Below are 17,791 nucleotides of genomic sequence, written 5' to 3'. Positions count from 1 at the left end.
AACCTTAGTTTGTATTTTCATGAAAGGTCTACAAAAAACTTTAGGATCATAACTCTTAAATCCAATGACTGCATCAGGATTTGCCTTCTCCATATCATCCAATGCATCATGGTAATCAGCCATGTTGTAGGCCTTCACTGCCCTCTAAAACAACACTTTCATCTCATCCCCTCCAAATGATCTATGCCAGTGTGAGAATGTGCCTTGAACAATGGCGATGTTCAACATTTGGTAGCACCTTTCTTCACTGAGCTCAAGATAGAGTACACAAGAAAATGTATTGAGTGTTAGTGTTAGTACAAGTGTTATTAAATTAAGTACAACTACAAAACTACAAGTGTTAGTTTACTTACTATGTGCTCATGTGAGATGATTGTAAGTCTTGTACCATTGCCCAACTCCAAGCAGTTTTGTAGTTGAAGCATGAACCAATCCCAAGAATCATTATTCTCCCCCTCAACCACTGCCCAAGCCACAGGGAACATCTGATCATTCCCATCCCTTCCCACTGCAGCCATTAGTTGACCTCCAAGAAAAGTCTTTAAAAAACAAGCATCAATACATAAGACTTTTCTACAACCCTCTATCCACCCCTTGTTCAAACCCTCAAAGCACACGAACAACCTCTTAAACACAGGGGGTTTCTTACTGTCATCAGCCACTAGTGCAATGTGGTTCCCCTCGTTGCACTCTCTCAAAACCTGAACATATCTTGCAACTTTATTGTAATGTTCTTGCATACTGCCATGTAACATCCTATGGGCATAATACTTAACCTTATATGCCACATCCTTTTTGATTAAGACCTTATATGCCCTTTTCACAGTGTCCATTATTTCTTTTGCAGACCAATGAGGCCTGGCCGTGAAATTTTCAATGAACTGTGCATCAAGCCATGTGAACTTAAGCTGCTTGTTCTTCTCCATATTCCTGTTGCAAATGTGGCCTGAATCTATGAAACTCTCTTTGTTATTGTCCCGAGAAGCATACAATCCGAACTTGCACCCAACTTAGCACCTAACCTCCAATCTTTGTTGCCTATTCTTAATGCTTGTGACAAAACTCAAGCTCCTACCCTGAATGATTGCAAACTTTGCTACTGCCTTCTTAAATGAATATCTATTGGCAAATTTGTAACCAACTTTCCATTCAAATGATGTGAAATCAGTGGTCTCACTCACAATGACTCTCCTGGCTCTTCTTTGTTTACTACCTAACACATCATCATCACTCTCATTAAGCGTCAAAATCTCATCATCACTATTCTTATACTCACTGAAATACCCCTCATGGACTTCTCTTTCAACATTCCCTCCCTCATAAACTGCTTCACCTCCAGTCTTTGCAGCAACAGCTTCTCTTTGCAACTGTTTAGCTATTGCCAATAACTTCTGTGCGCAAACCCTCTCATTTTCTCTTGCATCTCTAAACTCATCATCACTACCATCCAGATCATGATCATACAACGGGATGTCTTCAGATGCTTCTCTTTAAAGTTCATCTAAATTGAACTCATCCTCTAATTCAAGATCTGTTTCTTCACACTCTTCACTATCCCCATCCACTAACTCAGGCTCATATTGTGGATCCTTTTCATTTTCAGAGTCACCCATGTAGCCAACAAGTTCATGCCATGGTATTGGACTTTCAGGTCTATTGTCATACCAGTCCCAGTTTTCATCAGGGATCTGAGAAGGGCTTGGAGGATCAAATGAACAGGAGGGCTGTTCTGCTATGTGTGAGGGTTGTGTAGCTGATTTGGGAGGGTTGTTTGTTTGTGACGGATGCTGAGGAGATGAAATGGGAGGGTCTTTTGTGAGTGAGGGATGTTGAGGAGATGTAATGGGAGGGTTGTTTGTTTGTGAGGGCTGCTGAGGAGATAAAATGGGAGGGTCAGATGTTTTTTTTAATGTTAGGGTTTGGAGCAGGATAAACTTTTGATTTTAATGGCTGGGAAAAGTTGGGGATAGATTTTGGGTCCTCCTGGGAAGATGCTTTTCTAGGACTTTTTCTGAGAATTGACCCTTCCAAGGACTTTGGGGTAGTTTTAGGTGGAGCCCTCCTAAAAGGTAGTTTATGCGGGACCACTTTTTGGGGTTGTGTTTCAGTTATGGTTGGGGTACTAAATGCATTTGGTTGTTGTTTTGGTTCCTCCTCACTGTACCCAAGCTCAAGTGGTACTAACTGAGGTTCATCAACACCATGTGCTACATAGAGGTCGATGAATTTATGTTGTAAAACTATAGGGGTCATGGCTAAAACCTCTTTGTCAGCATAAACTCTCCTCAACCCATCTTTGAAACTCATACCAGGGATTAAGTAGTAAATCTCATCTATATTTGTGTATGAATCACATTTTCTGGCAAGTTCCTCAAGAAACCACCAACATAGTTCATCACTGTCAACAGGATAGGTCCTCCCTCCCCCTCCCCATACTACACTCCCTTCTCACTGTGTTTAAAACTTCCACCATGCCAAAACCCAAGGGTTACAGTAGTATCCATAATCCATAGACCAATCACAAAATTCACACCTGTATTCATACATACAATCCAACAAGAACAAATTTCAATCAACTAATCCCTTCCATTTATACACAGTGCAAGCATGATAAAAAATTGAAGAAATAAACCTTCAAATTTTGAATTACATTACAAGAACCAACTCATTACTAAACAACAAACAAAATTATGAACCACAACAACAAATTGCAAACCAGAAATTTCCACTTATTTTCCCAAACACACAAACAACAATACAATTAAAAAAATTAAAGAAATAAAATATTCAGTATTCATACCTTCAATGTCGCCCGAAAAATTCGCTCCTTTCCTCTGGAGAAGATGAATTGCACAGGCCAAGTTATGGTGTCTGACGGGTAGGTAGGAGGACTTATGGAGGAATTGAAAGGTTAGGCGGGAAATTTCGCAAAAGAAAAAAGAAGGAAGAAGGAAGAAAGGGAGGGGGGGTTCATTAAAAATCACGTGAGAGTCACGTGGTTTTTTGTACCTGCTACAGCAGGTTGACCCTTCCAAGGGTCTGTTAGTTTCAAACATGTGTCAAAGTTAGGACTAATATTGATTAATTAATAGTTGGGACTGATTATAGAATATGTCCAATAGTTGGGACTGTTTTTATCAATTTTTCTTAAGTTTTATTTAATGTGTATAAAGTACAATAAAGATTGTCTTAATTACCCCACGAGTCATATTGCTTCACAGGAGCCACATAAGTTTAGTTTATTGATGAGAAAAAACCCTTCCAACCTCAATGTTGTAGATTCGATCGCCATCAGGGACACTTTGGAGAGGGTTTCCTTTACCATCTTTCTACTCACAAAGTGTTTGTCCACAAACCTAGACGGGGTTAATATGCGAGAGTTTTTGATCTAACAAGACCTCCCATCTTAAAAAAAAAGAAAAAGAAAATATTGCTTCAAACTAAATCTCAGCATGGACAATGGGGCTCTCCAACTAGTTCTCCAAATAGCTCTCCAAAGAGAGAGAAAATGGAGAGCCACCTCTTACCCAACAATGGGGCTCTTAAGTGTGTCTTGGGTGTCTCTCCATGAAGACACTTTGCAAAGTGACTCTTGGGAGAGATACCATTTGGGTTGAAGGAGAGATGACTCTTCAATATGTGGAGTCCACATACTATTGCAATTACTTAAATTTTCTTTTCTCCTTGCAATCATTTATTGATTTTTTCTATATATTAAAAAAAGATGGTAATAATTAATATCCCAAAAATTATAATTTTTCTTTATCAATAAAATGAGCCTAATATTAGATATATTTCATACACAAAATCTACTATCTTTTTTTAATTTATGAAATTCAATATTAGCATTAAAAATTAATATTTTTCTTAAGAAAAATCAACAATAATAAATTATGAAAAATCTATTTTTTTTATAATTATCTTTAATTTACATGAATACCGTTATTTATATAACTTTGATCATAACATGAAATGAAGTTCATTTATTGATATGGGGATCACAAAACAACGAAAAGTAGAATGGGGAGCTCTATAAAGAGTTTTTATGTCTATTAGGAAAGATAATTGGTCCGAAGACCAACCCCTGCTAGGCTACTAACCTGCAGGGTACACCAGCTCAGAGGATGGGTACAAGGCTAAACAACCTAGAATTATATGTTGGGATGAGGATTTGAACCCTAGGCAATGTCCTAAAATACAGGGTGGTACACCACTGAGCTACAACCTCTCCCTCGCTCCATACAGAGTTTTATTGCATAATTATTATTGGGTGTTTTTAAATATAATTCTTGAGAGTATCTTGAAAAGAGATAATAGATGAGAGAGAGTGGAGAGCTAGTTGGAGAGCCATGTACCATTCTACATATACTAATGATTGTTTAGTTGATATAAATGTGCATTGGTAGTTGCAATTTCCGAGGAGAGTGATGTTAGTAGAAAACTTTCGACTCTTTCATGATTTAGTAAAGTTCTAATCTCCATCGAAGGGAGAAAATATTAGAAATAGTTAATATAGAAAAATCTTGAGTTTTAAATTTGTAAAAATATCATGTAATCTAAAAAAATCTAGAAAAATCAACCAACATATCTATATAAATATATTAAAAGGCGTGCGTGACAATGTATACACGTCACATGGTACCTCCATGCAATGTATACACGCCACGTGGCACATCTGTTACTCCACTAGAATTATTCAATGTGTACACAAGTGACAAGTCATGTTTTAAGTGTCCACATTCACTAGTGGAAAAATGAAGAAGGGCTGCGCTGAAAAAGGCCTGTAGGGCTGCGCTTTTTGACAACAGCCCTTTCAATAACAGCCCTTCACTTTTTAAGTAGGGCTGCGCTACACAAGCGCAACCCTTCACAAGGAAGGGCTGTGCTTTTTAGGTAAAAGCGCAGCCCTTCAAGCTTAGAAAGGCTGCGCTTTTACCTAAAAATTTTTTTTTTTGACATTTTTTTACTCATATATTAATCTCACATTTTTTGAATTTTAACATTTGCATTAAACTTTAAAGTAAACCATCCAAATCCAGAAGAGAAGAAATTATAGATCTACAATGCAACTAAACCCAAATATACAGAAGAGAAAAAATTATAGATCTACAATGCAACTAAACCCAAAACAAAAAAAAAAAGAACGAAACGAAAAGGAACAAAAACTAATATACAGAAGAGAAGAAATTATAGATCTGAAAATACAAGAACATTAATCAAAACAAAGATTAAGAAATTATAGATCTGAAAATACAAGAACATTAATCAAAAACTGCCTCCAAACATTGACCTAATAATATTTAAATACGTAAAACAAAACCCTAATACATAATTAAGGAAATAATAAAATTCGGAAATACTTAAAATGCCTATTTCGAGCCTTAAACGAACTCGGATGGCTTAAAAAGCCTATACATCATAGCATAGCGATGAGTTTGACTCGTTGGCCCGTTCCGCTTCCGAAAAGGTATCACAATAGGCAATCGGACTCCAACGGCATGATTATTGCAAATCGATCATTTCAAGCTTTTTGTCGCTTTTCCGTGAGTTTTTGATAGAGAAGAGAGGATGATAGAGAAGGAGGAAAGGGAGGAGGGACGTGAGAGAGGAGAGAGAAGGAGGAAAAGGGAGGAGGGACGTGAGAGAGGAGAGAGAGAAGGAGGGATAATATATTTGACGAAACCCGCTTAATATTTGAAGCCCGCGAATTTTTTATTTCAAATTTTTTTAAGAAGGGCTGCGCTTTTCTTCAAAAACGCAGCGCTACATAACAGAAGGGTCGCGCCTTTGAAGAAAAGCGCAACCCTTCACTTAGTAGGGCTGCGCTTGTAGAAAAGCGCAACCCTTCTGAGTGTGAGAAGGGCTGCGCTTTTCCTAAAAGCGCAGCCCTTTTGTTATGTAGGGCTGCGCTTTTAGGAAAAGCGCAGCCCTTCCTGCGCAGCCCTTCCTTTTTTTTCCCCTAGTGATTATTATATTTGTACCTTTTAAATATTGAGTTTTCCTTCATATATTTTAATGGGAATGAGAAAAAATGCATATCAAGTTTGTAAAACAGTACCAACCCGAAGCAACACCCGGGCCCAAATACTAGTTACTAATATATAAGGAGCATGATGTATTATGCCAAGATGTAAGGAACCATTTACTCAATATAAGTCACCAATTCACAAAATCAATTCAGCCCTGTATTTAACTCATCATATTAGTAGATAACTCACCAAATAATTAAAACACCTGCTATATACTTTCCAACAAAAAATTGCAAACTTGTTTCCTCGTCCCTCTTAATTATATCCCGTAGATTTTTATTTTTATTTTTTGAGTCCGTCCCCTAGATACATACTTCATGTTCTAGCCCCGACATCAGCTACACCATACTTGTTAATCACATAATAGTCCATCCTTTAATTTATGATCAAGGTGTACTGTTACTATTGCTAGCCATAACGTACAATTAGTAGCTATAGAAGTAACTAATATAAATTATAGAAGTATACAAGAATTGACAGTCACTAATTCATTCTTAATGATTCCTCCACAAAAACGTGAATTGACAAATATAGTGTATCTATTGATAAACAAAAGAAGTACAAGTACTCCACAAAATGGTAAAAAAGTTGTTGAAAATTTTACAATAGCTTTCTTAAAAGATGACTAACATAATAAAGAAATGACAATCACAAATTCCTCCACATAATCAATAACTTATTTATATTAATATACTTATGGATAAATCTTCCTCATTTTTATATATGCATCTTTGGCAGTTTATATCAGTTATGATAACTTCCAAAATTATACATATAAGCAAAATTTGTTTGGAAACAGGCACAGAGAGAGTGGACACCAAAAGGTAAAGGTTTCACAATAGGACGAATCTACCATGTCTCACCAGGATCTGGAGAGAAGTTCTATCTTAGAACTTTATTGAATTTTGTAAAAGGCGCGACATGCTACGAAGACATTAGAACGGTTGATGGTTTAGTGTATCCTACATTCAAGGAAGCTTGCTACGAAGGGGTTTACTTGATGATGACAAGGAATATGTCGATGCAATAACAGAAGCAAGTTTTAGAGAATCAGGGTATTATCTAAGACATTTGTTCTCTATGTTACTATTATCTGGTAGCATGTCGAAGCCGGAGGAAGTTTGGCATAAGACATGGCAGTTATTATCTGATGACATACTTTACAAGCAGCGTTGTCTTCAAAAAAATAAAGGTAAATAACTACGAAAATTTTTTAGTCAAAAACCATACTTTTTAGCAATTTGCATTCTTAATATAGGTTCTGTTTTTGTTTATATGTTTCACAGACCTGCATTTAACCGATGATCAAATCGAATCTTTTGCATTGGCTGAGATTGAAACCATGCTCCAAAGTAATGGTAGCAGCTTGCGTAGATTCAGTGAAATGCCGTTTCCGATGAACTAATCATGTTTGAAGGACAAAACAAGCTTATAGCAGATGAGCTTTCATATGACATTGAGGAAATGACCTGGAACACGACAAATTGTATAAAGGTTTAACTGATGAGCAGTCGATGATTTATCGAGAAGTATTGGATGCGTCTCGAGTGAAGAAGGAGGTTATTTTTCGTTTACGGCTATGGAGGGACGGGTAAAACATATGTTTGGAAAACATTATGTGCTGCAATAAGAAAGAAGGGCGAAATTGTATTGCCAGTAGCTTCGAGTGGAATTGCTTCTCTCCTCCTTCCACGTGGAAGAACAACTCATTCTAGATTTGGTATCCCTTTGAATGTAAATGAAAATTCTACTTGCGCCGGAATTCGCCCTGGGTCGGAGTTAGCTGATCTTCTCATTAAGACAAAACTTATCATTTGGGATGAAGCTCCATGATGCATAAGTATTGTTTTGAAGCACTTGATAGAAGTTTGAGGGACATAATGAGGTCTGTTGATAGGGATAACTTGCATCGACCATTTGGAGGTAAAGTGATAGTATTCGGTGGTGATCTCAGGCAGATATTACCAGTTGTACCAAAGGGAACTAGGCAGGATATCGTGTTCGCCACCGTTAATTCGTCTTACTTATGGGATTCGTGTAAGGTCCTAAAGACTTACTCGCAATATGAGATTACAATCAGTTCCTCAAAATCTTCTGTTGATGAATTGCGAGAATTCTCAGAGTGGATACTAAGCGTTGGAGATGGAAATGCTGGCGGTCCTAATGATGGTGAAGCCGTCATCGAGATTGCAAAAGATATCCTTATAGATCCCGGGGCCGATCCGATTTCAGCAATTGTTGAAAGCACGTATCCAGGCCTACGGGAGCATATTTGGGAAGCTAAATATTTCCAAGAAAGAGCTATTTTGGCCCCAACAAATGAGATAGTGGAGATGTAAATGATAATGTTCTATCTACTATTCCAGGAGAAGAGAGAGTCTATTTGAGTTCGGATGCTATAAGCAAAGAGGAAGGAAACTTTGGAGTCCACGAAATATACTCCACTGAATTCCTCAATACAATAAAATGCTCTGGTCTCCCAAATCATAGCATACGATTAAAGGTTGGTGCGCCCGTTATGCTTCTACGTAATATTGATCAAACATCTGGATTATGTAATGGCACGAGGTTAGTCGTCAATCATTTAGGTAATCGTGTTATTGAAGCTACTGTTATTTCCGGAAGTAATGTGGGTGCAAAAGTTTTTATCCCAAGAATGACATTGACGCCGTCGGACTCCACCAAGTTTCCTATCAGATTTCAGAGACGTCAATTTCCTTTAATGGTTTGTTTTGCTATGACTATAAATAAAAGTCAAGGACAATCTTTGTCTCATGTAGGCCTGTATCTCCCGAGACCTGTTTTTAGCCACGCCAATTTTATGTTGCTGTTTCCAGAGTTACGAGCAAAAAAGTCTGAAGATACTTCTTTTGACAAAGAACACGGAGTGGGTACAAGTACAACAAACGTAGTTTACAAGGAAGTGTTTTCAGACATATAAATTGCGTTAAAAAATCATTTGTGTAAATAACGATTTGATGCGTTCATATATGATTATTTAAATATGTTTCGTTGTTTTGATTCTTTTTATTGCTCATTATTTATGCTATCAAGCAATTAATACTCCCGTGCATCATGCACGGGTTCTAAAACTAGTTGATAAACAAAAGAAGTACAAGTACTCCACAAAAAGGTAAAAAAGTTGTTGAAAATTTTACAATAGCAGCTTTCTTAAAAGATGACTAACATAATAAAGAAATGACAACCACAAATTCCTCCACATAATCAATAACTTATTTATATTAATATACTTGTGGATAAATCTTCCTCATTTTTATATATGCATCTTTGGCAGTTTATATCAGTTATGATAACTTCCAAAATTATACATATATTAAAATTAATTTATTATATATATTTGTATTTTTTTGGGGTCCCTTTTGGAAACCTCGTGGTAAGAAGACTTTCCCTGGGTTGCCCTTGCATAAGGTCACTCATCCAGAGGCCCAACAACGCTAGCAATACTGCCACCGCTAACTCTCGGTGACGTTGCGCACCCGACAATACACCCTCATCCTCGGTTTCTTCTCATCTCACGCGTCATCCCTTCTCTCCTTCCCACCCTCCCCATAATTTTTGTCTTTTATTCAGGACCCATCACCGGACTTCTCCTTATTAGCACGGAAAAATGGTGGAACCACCACTCGCGAATGTCTTAGTCGATATATGTTTCCAAGACCCTTAGATGATGTGTCATATTTATATATAGTTTTTAGGTGTGTTTAGGTTGCATTTTAGAGCATTTAGATTCAGATTTAGGTTTGCTATTGGATTATATTCTTAAGTTGTGCTATTTTACTCCTATTCGATATGTTTTATTTTTATTTTTGATGAATTTCAGGTAATGAGAACGTATTTGAAGTATGATTAGCAAAGCTTGAGGATTAGGAGCACTTGGAAGGAAGGTGCAATGCTGGATCGTTGGGATATTTCATAGTACGAGTTTGAGCGGAAAATCATTAAAAGAAATATGGAAAAGGAGTCATGTCTACTCTTCTGACCGTAACTTTTGATATGCTTATGAGAATTAAATAATTCCAGTAAATATGGAAACTACACTTGAATAGCTTTCTGACCATAGTTGGCACGCCCCAAGGAGACTCCTATTCAAGGAGTTATGCCTTTCGGAAGTTCAACTTGTTTTCGTTGGAAACTACTAACGTACGCTCGGATCACCAATTCCACCCATTCAGTGATTTATTCGAGACTTTCCTCATCTTTGTCACTTTACTTTCCTAGTCTTATTAGGTTACTTAGTATTAGATAGATGATGAATCACTTTATCTCTTCTCTTTTTCTCTCTTGGAATCTCACGTTATTTTATTCTAGGATTAGTTTTAGTTTTCTCTTCTTCTTTTTTCTCTCTACCTTTTAGTTACAAACCCTAGTTTTCCTTTTAGTTCACGAATTCATAAGATTATTAATTTCATCTCTTTTCTTTCATTGATTTATGTTATTATGTTTTTTCTTTGTAGATTTCGATTTTGTTATTTAATTAATGAGTGAATTGTTTTATTTCTAGGATTTAGGAATCCATGTTTATATACTATGAATCTTGATTGATGTTTATTGATTGTTTCATTAGTCGTTGGTATTTCTAATTGATTAGTGTTTTTATTGTTAATTTTGCAACCCAATTAATTGTCTAATTAAACTTGTTAATAAAGAGTCATAAATCGAGAGATATTACTTTTCAGAGGCTTACCTACAGCTAGCAAATCTATTATGTTAGTGACCGTACTGTATATGTTGATTTGAGAGAGTTAAGACCCGACCATAGGATTAACTGTGCTCTAGATATTCGATTCATTGATCTATTGATGATATTTTGATAGATTATAATTATAAAAATGGTGAACCATGCATAATCGTAGATCTTTTTAATTAGTTTGATTATTGTAGTTTTATTAGTTTAGAACTTTAACTCAAATATCTCTGGTTTTGTTTAGTTTTTCCCAACATTAGAAGCTAGATTTAAAACGACCATCTCTCTGTGGATTTGACCATACTTACTGATCTACTGTACGACAGCCTTTCACTAGACTACTTCCAGTTATTACAAAATAGCAGGACAAAGAGGTCATACTATGGAAGCCAAGCATCAACATTTGAGGAAGAACATTCTTAGGGAACCACAAATTCTCACAAAATAATTGGACGGTTTCGATGAACAGTAAAAAAACCATTTTTTTGGAGATGAAGAGGAGGAACGAGAATTACAGCCAAGAAGAAGGGTTTGCTTCTCTTTGCTTATAGAGTACAAAACTACAAAACCAATACATATATGCATCTATCCAATCCAAGTAATTAAACTACAACTAATGGACAAAATAGTTGCAAAATCAAGCTTGAAGTTCCCCAGGAGGCTTATCACCCATAAAACTAGACCAAGTTTTAGGCTTCTCATCCCCATCTCCAATATAAGCAGGTCCACCATGACAAGTACGATCCATTCCTTCCATTTCCTCCTCTGCTGTAATCCTCAACAAGTTCAACTTATGCAATACATAAAACAAGCTCCCCATTGTCACACTCACCCAAGCACATATGGCCAAGATTTGTACAACGTGGGCCGCTAAGAGACGCCACCCGCCACCCATCAGAAGGCCGTACGAGGAGGCCGGACGCCCTGGATACACTTCTTGGAGATATTCTTTCTTGGCGAACAAGGCTGTGAAGATCATTCCCCATGCACCACACCCTCCATGCAGCTGAAAAGCTTCTAAGGGATCGTCATACTTGAATTTTTCTGCTAGGATGTTGCATGTTATTAGGACAATGGCTGCTACAACCCCGCATATGCAGGCAGCCCATGGGTCTACCACTGCACAACCACCTGTTATGGCGGCGAATCCTCCGAGTAGGCCGTTGCATACATCGGTCACGTTCCAATGCCCTGATAGTAACCTGTAATGTGCGTAGTAGAGGATGAAGTTAACAAGGCTGTGTGAACACTTAAGAGATCACGAGATAGAGGGGGATAACCAATTTTATTTTGAGATGGGAAGGCTAACAACTCACATTAGTTCATCCTCAAATATTTGAGGATTAAAATTTGCAATCATATATTAATAAAAATTATGAAAGTTGAATATATATATATTGATAGAAAGGTAAAAAGATCTCATATATTATGAAAATATATATGATTCAAGTTGAAATCTTTGACTTCTAAGTTCTATATAACCATTATATAAAGTTATAAAAGATAAAGGAAGTGCATTTAAATTAATTCATGTGAAGTTACTAGTAATGTGACTACTATAACTATGTGGCGATAAAGGTAGAATATATTTAATAAAAGTAACTTAAAAGGTCAGCTTTTAAGGTTGTTTAAAAGATCACGTTCAACCAAAGCAAAATTGAATAGCCTCTAATCTTAATAACAAAAGTGAGGTCAAATCACAATTGAGTTATGTCCTTCCTTCAATAGTTGTAGGTTAGACCACTAAATTACGGTGGAATTGAATTTTCATGTGAAGTTGTTAATTTTAGATTATATGGAAAGGGGCTGGGTAATTCAATAAAGAGAAGGAGAGTTTAACCCACTTAAGTTTAAGCAGGTTTCATCCTAAAATCAATTGGTAATAGGAACAGTAACTCCAACTTTTATAAAGTGGGTTGGTCTCTTTTTTTCTCCACTGTGGAATACTCAGATTTGATCATCAATGGAATTCAACACTCCTTCACATGTGTGTGTCTTTAGAATTTAGGCTAACTGGAAAGGCAATCGAAAATAATCCTCTTAGGGGTTGGACATCCTGTCGAGGTAACCCCTTATCCAATTGCTTGATTAAAGGCCAAGTTTAGAAAAGACCCACAACTTGTACTATGATACCATGTTAATTTTCAAATTATATGAAAATGGACCTGGGTAACCCAATAAGGAGGAGGAGAGTTTAGCCCACTTACAAGACTAAGGGGTTCCATCCTAAAACCAATTGGTGATAAGAAGAGTAACTCCAAAGCTTATAAAGTGGTTTACTCTCTCTTCATTCTTCAACGTGGGATACTCACATGTAGTTAATGGAATTCAACAAAAGTCTATTTTAGGGGAAGTAAATTTCCTTGTCCATTTCATAGAAAATGGTTTTGGTTGTTTGGTTGAACAAAGGAATTTGTAATTGACATGAGAATTTCTAATCACCAAGGTAAGAGTTGGTGTCCTACCTAGCATAAGAATTTATGTTTCCTAGGAAATTCTATTTCCCATGAATTTTCGATATTCCACATATCAAACAACTACGCTATTTTGTACTTTCTAGGGAATCCAAATTACAGTGAAATTTGAGGTGAACCAAACGATACCGAATATGGTATAATTTTTAGTTTTAGTGCTACATGAATCCTACTCTCTTAATGCACAGTTTTGACAATCAATACTTTAAATCATTACACATTAGAGAAAATCAGAAAATTTTATATTTACCAAGTAATAAGCAATTCAGATGTAACAATAATTTTTTGACAAATAAAATTATATATATTACCAAAAGCAGTGTAACAATATTTCACATCATAATAACCCTTTAGTTAGTTTAGCTAGATTCAGAGTTTGACCACAAGATACCAAAGAGTATTAAAATTACCATGTGAAAGAAAGACCTCAATTTGGAAAAGATCAAGTGTGATATAGTTCCAAAAATGCAACTACAGCACAGTTACAAAATACTATGTTCTTGAATATTGATTCATTGAACATCCCAACCATATCATGTTGTGTGGTTGCTATAAGTAAAATTTACAGCTAAGGCATTTTTCACACCTCAAAGTTTAGGTTATAGATATTGGACTGTATGATACGCATTATCTTTTGCCTCAAAAGTAGTTGAACACTCCATAGTTCATACCCTTTTGTTATATGCACTATGACTTGACATGTAAAACTTTTCCTCCACGGAATTTCAGTCCAAAGAAAACTCATCCATCCCGAAATAAATATTTTTTCTATATATAAAAATCGTGCTTGATCATAATTCTATCTACTTACTAACAATACTCCCTCCCACAATTATTTTTTACGGTTACAAAAATATCATCAATTATACACAAAAGTAACAAAATCCTTATATTCCCTTAGTTTACTCGAACAATATCATTACAACCCATATATATTCAACAACAAAGTTTATACTAATATATTAAAACGAGTGTCCTATGCTATGAACTCTTGCTATTATAGATGACACAATTACTATCTCAACTTTTAATCATGATAAGTTTGGAGAATAATACCAACCCGAGTTAATGTCCGATCCCAAATACTAGTTCTATCATAAAACTCGTGTATACTAAAAATTATCAAAGATTTGAAATAAATACTCAAATAAAGATATTAATGGGAGAAAAAGATATACATTACCTTTTACCAAAGAGAGTAGTAAGCGCCGCCGTTGCACCCGCAAGGGTAGTGGTAACAGCAGTCCTACCTACAGCACTCCACTGCCCATACATGGACCCGCTTTCACCGTACGCCTTAGCAATGATCAGAAACGAACCCGGGTTAAACCCATACCATCCGAACCACAACAAGAAAGTCCCTAAAACAACCAATGTAGCACTATGTCCTTTAAGACCAACCCCTCTACCCTCATGGTCAAACCTACCAATTCTAGGACCTTCAATAGACGCCCCCCAAAACCCAGCCACGGCTCCAACCAAGTGTACAACTCCAGACCCGGCAAAGTCAATAACACCCGAAGCAAATAATAGCTTCGTAGTCGCAAACGGACTCCCCCAACCATCATTAGACCAAAACCAATGAGCAACAACGGGGTATACAAACCCAGTTAAAAAGCTTGAGTACGCTAAATATGATCCGAACTGCGTACGCTCTGCTATCGAGCCGGATGTGATCCCGGCTGCAGCGATAGCAAAGCAGTATTGGAAAAGAAAGTAATTGTAATCATAGGAGAGTGAAAAGTTAGGCATTGATGAGAGAGCAAAGAAACGACGACCAATGAAGGGGTTTGAAGGACTGCCGAATGCGAAATCGAAACCGAATAGATAGAAGAAAATAGCACCTGTTGCGGCGTCGAGGACGTTGGTGAGGAGGATATTCATGGTGTTTTTAGCGCGTACGGAGCCAGCGCAAAGCATGGCGAAGCCGAGTTGCATGGAGAATACGAGGTAGGCGGAGAAGAGAAGGTAGACGGCGTTGATTGCAGTGGTTGCATCGGTTGTTAAAGCGGAGTTGGTTGTGATTTGTTGGCAGATGTATTCTGCGGCGGATGAGGAGTTCAGGAGTGGGGTTAAGTGGGTGGATGAGCAGCCTAGAGATGACGCCATTATTGTGGAGAACAATTGAGATGGTTGTGTTTTTTGTTTGGAGGGTTTGGGGGATTTGTGTAGGTTGAGCTTTTATAGAGGGGTGGTGTGATTCTTATTCTACTATCGGATTCATCTTTTGACTATCTTTAGACTATCTTTAGACTTTACTTTTCCTACTGGATCTGATAACTTTTTTTTTTTTTTTTACCCGGGGTTATGCAATTTTTCTAAAAAGAGCATTAGAAATTCTATCACGATTATAAGAGGTGATTAATATGGGTCCAACCCGACTTATGTAACATCATGATAATTCTCTATTTTTCAAAAATGCTTTTTTAATAAAAAATTTATAACACATCGGTTTATTCAGAATTTCGCAGCAGAAATAATAACAAATAAACTATGAAAATAAAATGGGAAATTCTACATGGTGGCCTCGTACTTTCGGTTTTTCTACTTGGTGACAGGCCAAAAAATGTTTTATATCAAATGACCTCCTACTTTGGCTAATTATACTTCATGGCTTTAATTCACTTAAAACCTAACTAAACCATCATTTAAGTGAATTTACTAATCTATCCCTCTAGTTAATTATAATTTTAATAAATACCCTCCCATTCTCGATTAAACACCTGCTTCCCTTTTCCTTCTCTGTTCTTCTCCTCTTCTCCCTCTCACTCCTAGGGTTCCATGTTAACACAAGTAAAACGCAGGAACAACCCGCCAAAGAAGAGAGTAGCATCTTGACACAAGCACTGTAATCAAGTTTTCGGCTCTCCGACGAACATATCGGCATTGACCACAATCCAGACAGTTTAAGAATTTTGGCAGTTCAATTGAACAATCTTAGTAAAAAACACATCTCTAAAAGTGAAATGTAAAGTTTCCTACAGATTTGAGTTCAGCATATATTCTTGGGCATTCAAAGTCATTTAAACCTCTATTTTGGATAACAGATGAAGAAAAGTTCTGCAACTTAGTTTCTATCAATGAAAATATTGGCAACTTTAATAGCTCAAGCTCAATAATATTGTAATTATATATGTTAGATTTTGCAAAAATCGCACAAACATTACACTAATCAATGACATGTACCTCTACTCCATATATACCAAAATAATGCAGATAAATTTTGATTCACATCAAAAAGTTTCAGTAGTAAATTCTCCTTAGAAGAAAAAGTAATCCAACTTCCACGGATCTACTCAAACACATAATTAAGAACGCCACACCAAACATTAATAACAGGAGAATACAAAGAGGAGAATTGTCTCATATGGCCTCCAACTGGTGCTTCCAAGACAAAGAAAGCTTAGAGATCCGACATGGAAGAACAACACTGTGCAGTGCCATAAGATAGTTATCGTAGAAATTACGTACATAAGAGCGTAAATGGGTTCGAGAGCTAGAACGCAAATCGCTTTAAGAGTTTGAGAGTGATTCCTACATGCATATGTACACAACATTATATAGACATGATCTGGAATATTTCAATTTGATTGGAATTCATCCATAACTTTACGAGGATGGTGATTCATTTTGTTTTGCAACACTAAGATAATCGGTCCAAGTTCTCTTTGTTATTAGTGATGATTTGATTTGATTCATTTTTTTTTTTAAGAGAAGAGCAATGGGGAGTCTTGAATTAATTAGGGTAATTAACTAAGGGGTTAGGTTAGTAAATTTACTTTAAGTGATGGATTAATTAGGTTTTAAGTGAATTAAGGCCACTAAGTATAATTAACCAAAGTAGGAGGTCACTTGGTATAAAATTTTTTTTTTGCCTGCCACCAAGTAGAAAAACCCAAAGTAGGAGGCCACCATGTAGAATTTCCCAAATAAAATTAAGTCAATTCTAAAAGCAAAACCAACATAAAGTCAAAAGTTAACCTTAAAGATAAAAGTCAACCACATTAGTCAAAGTCAACTATAAAAAATATAAAGTCAATTGTAATATGTAAAATCAACACAAGCTCTCTAATTACCGGACCGATGATGCATCATTTTCAAACATGTAAACGACGATGCTCTATTGATCCGGAGAGATTGTTCGCCAAATGGGTCATCAAGGATCAATAAGGCATAACACATACACACAAAACGCGTAATTAGCAAAGTTGAGTACTACATAGTAAATAAATACATAAACCTAGCATGATACTAATAAATATTAAGCAGGGATAAATAATAATATCGCAGACTACTTTTACCGAACTAAACTCCACAACTTATAAGTTAATTAATTTAGACGGAATATGGAACGAGATGTGTAAACCAAAACCAGTCTTCTATCTAAAAGACGAAGTACGTGCGCAACTCAGTACTCCCTTGACCTACCATATCGAAGAACCTTTAAAATAAAAATAGGATACAATGATCAATCTGGTCCCAAGAAAAGCCATGGGATACCATCATGTGGAACTCATACTTGTCCAACATTTCAGATGTGCATAAGTCTAAAGCTATTGCTATTCACGTTTTACTTTACATGA

The 17,791-nt window shown here is 36.4% G+C and overlaps 1 protein-coding gene and 1 pseudogene across 1 annotated transcript; one reads left to right on the top strand and one right to left on the bottom strand.

The window, feature by feature from the left end:
* Positions 1-7,130: 7,130 nt before the first annotated feature.
* Positions 7,131-8,477, top strand: LOC130589536 (uncharacterized; annotated as a pseudogene).
* Positions 8,478-11,287: 2,810 nt separating this feature from the next.
* On the bottom strand, positions 11,288-15,708 carry LOC104899319 (ammonium transporter 1 member 4). Its single transcript, XM_010686488.4, has 2 exons — positions 14,392-15,708; positions 11,288-11,936 (listed from the first exon to the last, which is right to left on the bottom strand). Exons 1-2 carry the CDS (start codon positions 15,315-15,317, stop codon positions 11,372-11,374), a joined length of 1,491 nt encoding a protein of 496 aa, XP_010684790.2. The 5' UTR covers positions 15,318-15,708; the 3' UTR covers positions 11,288-11,371.
* Positions 15,709-17,791: the final 2,083 nt, after the last annotated feature.

This window comes from Beta vulgaris, chromosome 7 (assembly GCF_026745355.1).
Source record: "Beta vulgaris subsp. vulgaris cultivar EL10 chromosome 7, EL10.2, whole genome shotgun sequence".
NCBI classification, from domain to species: domain Eukaryota; kingdom Viridiplantae; phylum Streptophyta; class Magnoliopsida; order Caryophyllales; family Amaranthaceae; genus Beta; species Beta vulgaris.
The sequence above is the reverse complement of the archived record's forward strand: the minus strand, read 5'-3'. Positions and strand labels throughout refer to the sequence as shown.